Below are 9,240 nucleotides of genomic sequence, written 5' to 3'. Positions count from 1 at the left end.
TCATCCCACTGGGGGTGGGAGGGTGGGGAGCGAGCGAGCAGCTGTGTGGTACTCGGCTGCCGACTGAGGTTAAACCACGACAGTCCTTTTTGCGAAACGCTGCCACCGCTCACGCCTGCCGCCACCTCTGCACCCACAACCAGCTCTACGGGGACCACTGCTCCGGGGCTGGGGTCGCTGCCGCGTCCCCCCACCTGGGCTCCCTCGCACACCGCTCCCACCCGCTCTTTATACCTAGCTTTTGCAAAGCCTCTCATGGGGCTAGATGACGCAGTTTAAGAAAACAGATGTCATAGGGCTGCAGCGGGGCAGCTGTAGCGGGATTTGCCCGGGGACAAGGTGCAGGATTGAGCGCTTCTCCCCCTGCAACAGGAGCAAGCGGTTATGACCATGCTGCTGCCGCTGTGAGAAAGGAGTTGGGAAAAAGAAAGAGGGGGTGCCAGGATTGGTCCTGCTGGAAACTGAGCTATTTGGTGGCAGCTGCTCACCTGTGCTGAAAACATGTGGAAGAAAATAATAAGATAGTAACTTTCAGAAGCCTGGACATCACAGAGAGAAATATCATTTTATTAGGATGATGAACTAAACGCTCTTTGTAGAAATGAACTGGAAGTCCTTGGCCAAGGGCTGAGTCCAAGATCTTTGTTAAATCCATTATTTTAAAGGGCCTGCTCCAAATATCATAATAACTGGTAACGTTTAGGTCATCCTGGTAAAACTGAGCTTCAGGAAAATGTCTGGCTTAGAATTTTTGATCTAAAGATACTGAAGAACTAACTAGGTAAAGAGCTGCAGAGCTAACGAACATTTTGCTCTGGTGTTCGGTACTTTCTGTTGACTCCTACTTGCATCTCACCTGAGCACTCAGTCTAAAGGTCATTATTAATTTCAAAACTAATTAGTACTTTCAAATTGGATTTCTACTGATAAATAGATAAAACTCATTGTCTTGGAATAAGCACAAGTTCTCTTACACCTGTGCGAAGGATTCTTCAGGGAACAGCTCTACTGATTACTGTAATTTTTGGCATGAAATAAAACAGAGATTATTCCTGCATGCTGCACTAATACATACCACCTGGAGCGGTTGAGGGTTGAAGCCCTTTGTGACTTATAAAGAGCAACTGTCTGGCATACAAGGAAGAGTTGTTATACGGTAAGAAATTTGCAAATAAAAATACATATTCATGTATTTTTAGGTTTTCCCTGATCTCCTCCTATGATTACAGTAAAATCCTGTGTGACAGAATCTGTATTACACTTCTGAATTTAAAAACCTATAATAAAAAGGCACTATAAGTATCTCATATCTTTCAACCATGCTAATTCTAGTAAAAAGCAAGAATGCCAAAACTTTAAGGATCCTTTGTACTAAATAATCAATCATGCATTTAAAACATTTTAATGTCACATTATTTTTGTGTGACTAGCCATAGGCCCAGGCTTTGATTTCAAGGCCGTTATTAAACCTGTCAGGTTCTGACTTTTAGGAGATCTTCAAAAAACATCTCTTGCTTTTGCAAGTGTGCATCAGAAACAAACCTATGAGAACTTGCAGTTTCCTTCATTCTGTCATTTGAACAAATAAATCTCTATCAATTACATTCTTAAAACTGAAATTATCTTTTAGTATGGCTGCGAACATGTTTACCCTTCTGTGCAGTAATTCAAATCTGAAAACATCCTCATCTTCTTTCCTTTTTTTTTTCTTTTTTAAATAACCTAATATGTAACTAAGAGTAAATTGAAACCTGACTTGCTGGACTGGTTTGCTAGTCTACTGGCAATTTTCTTCCCTTCATGGTCTTTGACAATATTTTTTCTCTAGTCAGTATTAATTTTCTTTCACTAGTGTGCTGGACCACTGCTTGATTCATGGTACGAGAAAAGCATAAGAAAAATCTGCAAGCAATACAAATATTCGTAAATACTCCTCTAAGCAAAACTCTTAAAGCACTGTAAACAGAATTTCAATAAAAACTCAAATAATTCTGACTTCACCTCCTTTTTCATAATTTAATGTATTTTCTTTTATCCCTGTTCCTGTGCGTCTAGCCCAAGGCGGTGCAATGAATACAACCAGGGAAATAAACCATCCCAGTCTACAGCACTGTCCTCTTGTAGTCCCTCAGCGAAGCCCCTTTTAAGGGTGACGCAGATATTAGCCAAAGGACCTCCTTTCTGCTGGTGCTCCAAGCCTGGACAGCAGTATCCAAGTCTGCAGCTTTGAAGGAGGCTGCCTCCACACCGAGGCCTCAGGGGCAGCTTTTGCTCTCATGCAGTACAAAGCAGAGCCAAGATTCGAGACAGAATTTCTGGTTTGTTTATCAGAATGGGAATGAGCATTTTCAGTCACACATAACTACTTCAGATATATTCTGTATGGAGCTAATCACTACATTCTAGAATAATATTTCGCCATGTATTTCATTTCATTATCGACTCACATACCATTTAAACAACCTCATTCAACTTGATTCCTCAAGCATTTTCAGGACATGCCTTAAGTACCTGGGTGGTGGCCAGATCGTTGAACAGCCCCTAATATCCCATCAAGAGTGGGAAGGTTCAGAGCGAGTTTGATCTGATTATTGCTTTTGTTAACTTGATTTAGAGCAGCTCCTCGAGGCTCCAGCTAACACTGCTCATCACCACATGGGGCCATGCCAACTTTTTCTATTTTGAGCTCTTCAAGATGGCCTAAGAAAGGGTGAGGGGGGAGCGACTCGCTCAAGGTCAGTGGCACAGGAGGATCTCCAGCCCACAGTCTGCTGAACTCCCTGACATTTACAGTGCTCACCAAATGCCCCCACACACAGACCACTGTCTCCTCCTCCTCCTTTTCCGATCCCTGCCAACTAATCTTCGGGTACTGCAGAAACTCCAATCCAGATCCTTGGGGAAGCGCTGCAGTGGGCTTACCTGACAGCCATGAGCCCTTCAGGAGTTTCTTTTACCTTTGCTGATGCCCTGCCAAGTGTTATTATCCTGTCTCAGTCCCTGGCAGGGACTGACTGGGAAGGGCGTACGACAGCTGGTAGATGTGAAAAGGCAGACTGGAATATTCCACATTTAAGAAAGGGCTGTACATAGGGACAAAACTCAAAACATTAAAAAAAACCCCAAAGACTACAAAATACGTGTAATTAATTAACACCCTTCAGATTAGATCAGTACATTTTAGGCAATACATACATTTGCTTTCTTTACACTGCTCCTTTATTCAACTGCACAGTAAGTTTCATTATAGTGTTAAGTAAAAGGGACTGCAGATACAATTCCCATGGTACAAAACCCTAAGGGTATCCATGTAATAAATGAAAACAGTGGTTTTGTCTGCTCAGGTTCATGATTTATCTGCATGTATGGGATTGAACCGTGGCTTCTTCATTACAAATCTCCTCTAGCTCATGTTATCTACACTACCTCTATTTCTCCCAATAAACTACATCCAATTTTCTTCCTCCTGTGACCTATTTAATGTTTTATTTAATACTTTTGATACCTGACTCAGAAGCAATCTCCTTCTCATGTTGTTTATTTGCAACATAAATAGGAAAAGACTGAATTCCAAGCCCTTGCATCTCGAAACATGAGAAAAAGCAAAGATGCATCGGTATTTTTATCTGATCCCAGCTCTACCATGGGCCAAAATAAAGCTCAGGTCACTGAAGTTGAAGGCTACTTGCAACCGGAGCCAGTTTTGGTTTGTTTCTTCAGCCTATACTGGCAGCCATTGCAGGAAAAAGGACCCCGGCCCTCTCCCATCATGCCTTTTCAATTCCTTTTCATTCATCTAGAGAACCAACTTATGTGAAATTAGGACAAGTTACAGCAGGACAAGAATCATTTTGCCAGGCTTCCCAGGTAAGACAACATCATGTCAGAAGACCAAAACAAACAGCTTCTTCCCTGAGACTTTCCTTACCAAAGCTGCACGGATTTTACAGAAAACCCCAAAGACTACAAAATACGTGTAATTAATTAACACCCTTCAGATTAGATCAGTACATTTTAGGCAATACATACATTTGCTTTCTTTACACTGCTCCTTTATTCAACTGCACAGTAAGTTTCATTATAGTGTTAAGTAAAAGGGACTGCAGATACAATTCCCATGGTACAAAACCCTAAGGGTATCCATGTAATAAATGAAAACAGTGGTTTTGTCTGCTCAGGTTCATGATTTATCTGCATGTATGGGATTGAACCGTGGCTTCTTCATTACAAATCTCCTCTAGCTCATGTTATCTACACTACCTCTATTTCTCCCAATAAACTACATCCAATTTTCTTCCTCCTGTGACCTATTTAATGTTTTATTTAATACTTTTGATACCTGACTCAGAAGCAATCTCCTTCTCATGTTGTTTATTTGCAACATAAATAGGAAAAGACTGAATTCCAAGCCCTTGCATCTCGAAACATGAGAAAAAGCAAAGATGCATCGGTATTTTTATCTGATCCCAGCTCTACCATGGGCCAAAATAAAGCTCAGGTCACTGAAGTTGAAGGCTACTTGCAACCGGAGCCAGTTTTGGTTTGTTTCTTCAGCCTATACTGGCAGCCATTGCAGGAAAAAGGACCCCGGCCCTCTCCCATCATGCCTTTTCAATTCCTTTTCATTCATCTAGAGAACCAACTTATGTGAAATTAGGACAAGTTACAGCAGGACAAGAATCATTTTGCCAGGCTTCCCAGGTAAGACAACATCATGTCAGAAGACCAAAACAAACAGCTTCTTCCCTGAGACTTTCCTTACCAAAGCTGCACGGATTTTACAGATTTAATGGCACTGACCTCTTATGACATCACTGATATTTATTAGTACAGAACAGAAGACGTGACCTACTAAATCATCAGTCTCCTGGTTACTGCCTAAATGGAGTTTCTGCCCGTCGAGTTATAAAAAGATGAAGCCCTGAAATTCAATGGGAAGTATAAAATGTACATTGCATCTCAGAAGAAGCAATGCTAAATGACTTAGACACATGCGATCCTTTTTTCCTTCCCATGATAAACGAAATTACCTCAACTGAGAAGCTTGAGGCATGATCTCATTCCATAAAGCCCACTTAAACTTGAAAAATAATTAAATGATAGTGCAGTCCTGCTGCAGGCCCTCTTTGCTAGGGTAGATGACACCTAATGGAAAAGCTATAATCAGCTTACAGCAAAATACTTTTCTCTGCGTTATCTCAACTCGCTTGGTATCTTTCTGACATGTGGAATACAATGCTGCTTTCCACTGTTCCATGTGGTGAAGTTTCTCCTCTAGAGAAAACAAAAAGTTTTGTATATGAGAAGCTCTAATTTGGTGGCTCCACTAATACATTAATACAGGATTTTGTAGAAGGTATGGTACACATTTAGGCAGATATATATAAAAAAATACACACTAAAATGAGATATACAGTAGCTTTCATTTCTGTGAAAAAAAGTACTAGGAAACATTCTCCCAAGAGTATACTTATTTTCTGTGTGTCTGCTGTGCCTGTAGTGACGCAACATCACCCCGAAGGTGAAATTACGTATAGAAACAGAACCAGCATCAGAAAACTCATCCAGACGCAGAGTTTGTCTGAATACCTGTATCTTTTCCAGGCACACCTACAGGATGAAGCAGTCCCTCTGCTGTGACGTTGCCTGCAATGACTAGGAAGGAGCCCAGCAAAGACTGAACTCCCCTTTCCCACTTCCCTAAGTTAGTGAGAAAACCTTGACAGGAGTAGCCCTGAACTATTTTTGCTAATCAGAGGCTGGTAGGTTTGAAGGCCAAAATAAACCACAACTAGCTTTATGGATTTAGGAGAAAACATTATGTACAGGGACTCACAAATATGGGGAATAGAGTCTTCAAAGAAGGAAGTAGACAATGTGCTTTTCTTGCTTCTCCACGACTTTTTTAGCTACTTTGCAAACAAAGGGAGAACATGGTTCTGACAGATCTGATATTGCAGGTTTACCTTGCTTGCTCTGTACCTTGATTAAGATGCGGTTTTGTAAGCTAATAAAATCACCACAAGCAAATTCTAGTCTCCTGTTTTTTCTTTGCTTCCATAGTAATTAACAGTAACTTTAGGTACCCTGAGAGTACAGATGTAAATGCAATGTAAAGCAAATCAATATGCATGTGGGCAAACATTACTGAGAATTACACCGGTTTTAGTCTAAAACCAGCACACTGGTTTTGCTAAGCCTTGCCTACTCAATATAAAGAGTGATCATAAACATGTCATTAAAAAATCTGCCAATCATTATATCCTGGACTGATATCCAATGAAAAAGTAACACTAATGTTCATGTCAACAAACAAACACTTGAAGTTTTGAGTTCAAATTACACCTAATGGTAAAAATGACATTTCAGGGTTTCTCTTAGACCCATTGCATTCATCAGGCTATCACGAAATGGCACAACCAGCATTCGTATCATGGAATCCAAGGAGGACACAACAGCATTGACAACATAACGGCATTAAGACACATTCATTCTTGTCCTACACTATTCAATATTATGACACTGTTAAGCCTATATTGTCAAATGTATATGCTTCACATTAATTAATTTTTAGCAACACTGCCCTTCTTCCCACGGCATTTTATCAATGATTACTACTTACCGTTAGATTTCACATTAATGGTTTACTTCTTGAATAGAATAAAAATCTCTATTACTTGTCAATCTTTTGATCTCTTCTTGTTTCAAAATTAGCACAGGTTTCATTCGTCCTAGCCTTCTGAAAATTAATAGCTTGCAGTACAAAATAGCCAGGAAAGGCATATGAAACAAATAATCTTTCTCAATTAACTTACCCAAATGTATGAATGTAATTGAACTCACATACTAGAATTCTTTTTACTTGCTTCACTTATATTTTAGAAGAGCGCTTTATTCTATGAAGGACAGCTTAAAGCAAGTATGACAGTTACAAACTGTAAGGTACACAACTATGCCTGGTAGTAGAGGTCCTATAACTATAGGAAACAGGCTACCTGTTTGTTACAGGTGCACATTAAACACTTCAATAATTTAAGTAAATGGATGTCTTACACTCATCACTGCATTTTGTAATTTTAGAGGATGACCATCTATTAAAATCTCAATAGCAAAACATAATATTAAATACAGAATGTCAAAACGCTGCCTTCAATTACACTCATACAATCCTAGATGACCCTGTATACAAAGTTTAAAGCATTTAAAAATTAAAAACAACTTCACCTTTAACATTCTTTCCAAATCCCATAGAGGCAGGAACTGCACTGTCTGCTTGTATTTTACTATTTGTTTTCTCCTTCATGACTTCATCATCACTTGAAACATCATCAGAGGTCATCTTCTTTTTCTTTTTCTTTTTTTTATGTCGAGGAGGGAGCTTTTTCGGAAAGGTAAACATGGGAAATATCACAAGGAGCATTGCAATGGCACAAAGGAGAAATCCGCTCCACCTAATGCCAGGAGACAGGAACAGAAATGAAAGCCAACACATTACATGAAATAAAAAAACCAAAGTGATTATTACAGGCTGTACTGGCTGGAAAGACATATTTGCAAAATATGGAACATTGACATTAAAAGGAAAGGATTGGAGTGCGGGGGAGACTTCACAGCACTAAAACCATTAATTAGAAGATGTTTCTGTTGGCTTGTCTACTGATAAAGATATTTATCCAGAGCCCACCAAATATTATGAAATACTGTCAGCTTTGAGTTCCCATAAATTTTCACTTTTAGTAATTATTCAGTACCGAGTGCTAAGAAGTAGATACTCACTTTTACTTTGCCTTTCTTGGATAATTCCCAGTAAAGCAATATAGTATTCCTCTGGAGAACATGAAAAACGTTATCCATGGCATGAGAAGATAAAATGTCCAGATGGATACATCAAGGCTAAATCTGTTCTGCTTTCCAGTGTCTACCTCTCACTGCCCTGACTGTCCAATTCTTTCCCTTCCCAATGAAGAGCTCCCAAAGCCTTACTGTAAACAACTGGTGTGTTGCAGTTCACGCCAGGGTTTATGCCTAAAACTTTGCTGCTCTGTTCTGTGACCACAACCTGAAATATCCCTTCACAAAGAATTCCCTCTTCTCTCCCTGTCTTATAAGAACAGGATATAAACAACCCTGCAATGATCCCTTGGCTCACACGGAATGACTTGGGACATACCCAAAGAAGGGGCAACGTATGGTATGCCAGAAAAGTGCCCTTCAGCCTGCAGGCATACAGTTACCCTCCCTGAGGCCAAGAGGCTTAATGAACTTTACCACAGCAACACAGATGGGCAAAAGAGCCTTACTAGAAAGTACACTAGAATTAACCTTCTGCAGTCAGAAGGCTGATAGTAGAGTATCAGATAACATAATTTGTCCTCTGCGTTCATCTTGCAACAAAAGACTACAGTGAAATGTGGATAAACTCACATAGATCCTTCCATAAAGGAGGACAACCTCAGAATTCACCCACAGAGTTCTTCCCTCGTACTGAAAGTGCAATTCTCACTATATACTAATCTAATTGTACTGGGTTTACATGGCAAGGTTTTGGTAGCGGGGTGGGGGCTGCAGGGGTGCTTCTGTGAGAAGACACCATGAGCTGCCCCCTTGTCGGACAGAACCAGCTCCAGCCAGCTCCAAAACAGATCCACCACTGCCCAAAGCTGAGCCCATCAGCAATGCTCTTGGCAACTCTGTGGTAACTTATTTAAGAAAGGGTAAAAAATGGTGCACAGCAGCTGAGTAAGGGGAGTGAGAAAACGTGAGAGAAACAGCCCTGCAGACACCAAGGTGAGAGAAGAAGGAGGGGGAAGAGGTGCTACTGGTGCTGGAGCAGAAAGTCCCTTGCAGGCCCAGGATAAGACCATGGTAATGCAGATTGTTCCCCCGCAGCCCATGGAGGACCACGGTGGAGCAGATATCCACCTGCAGCCTGTGGAGAGCCTGTGCTGGAGCAGGCTCCTGGCAGGACCTGTGGCCTCATGGAGAGAAGAGCCCACACAGGAGCAGCTTTTCTGGCAAGACCTGTGACCCATGGGGGACCCACGCTGGAGCAGTCTGTTCCTGAAGGACTGCACCCCATGGAAAGGACCCGTGCTGGAGTAGTTAATGAAAGACTGTCTCCCATGTGAGGGACCCCACACTGAAGCAGGGGAAGAGTGTGAGAAGGAAGGAGCGGCAGAGACGAAGTGTTATGAACGGACCGCAACCCCCATTCCCCATCCGCCTGCACCACTCAGGGCA

General features: G+C 41.3%; 1 protein-coding gene across 1 annotated transcript in view; it reads right to left on the bottom strand.

The window, feature by feature from the left end:
• Positions 1-9,240, bottom strand: part of SLCO5A1 (solute carrier organic anion transporter family, member 5A1) — a gene marked incomplete at its 5' end in the record, with an annotated part of 81,728 nt that overhangs the window by 34,308 nt on the left and 38,180 nt on the right. Inside the window, one exon of the mRNA XM_009335078.1 lies at positions 7,225-7,451. Coding sequence (XP_009333353.1) covers positions 7,225-7,451 — 227 coding nt within the window. The remainder of the gene's footprint in view (positions 1-7,224; positions 7,452-9,240) is intronic.

The sequence above is a fragment of the Pygoscelis adeliae genome, unplaced genomic scaffold (assembly GCF_000699105.1).
Source record: "Pygoscelis adeliae isolate BGI_AS28 unplaced genomic scaffold, ASM69910v1 Scaffold101, whole genome shotgun sequence".
In the NCBI taxonomy this organism is placed as follows: domain Eukaryota; kingdom Metazoa; phylum Chordata; class Aves; order Sphenisciformes; family Spheniscidae; genus Pygoscelis; species Pygoscelis adeliae.
This window is presented reverse-complemented; position numbering and strand designations above follow the sequence as displayed.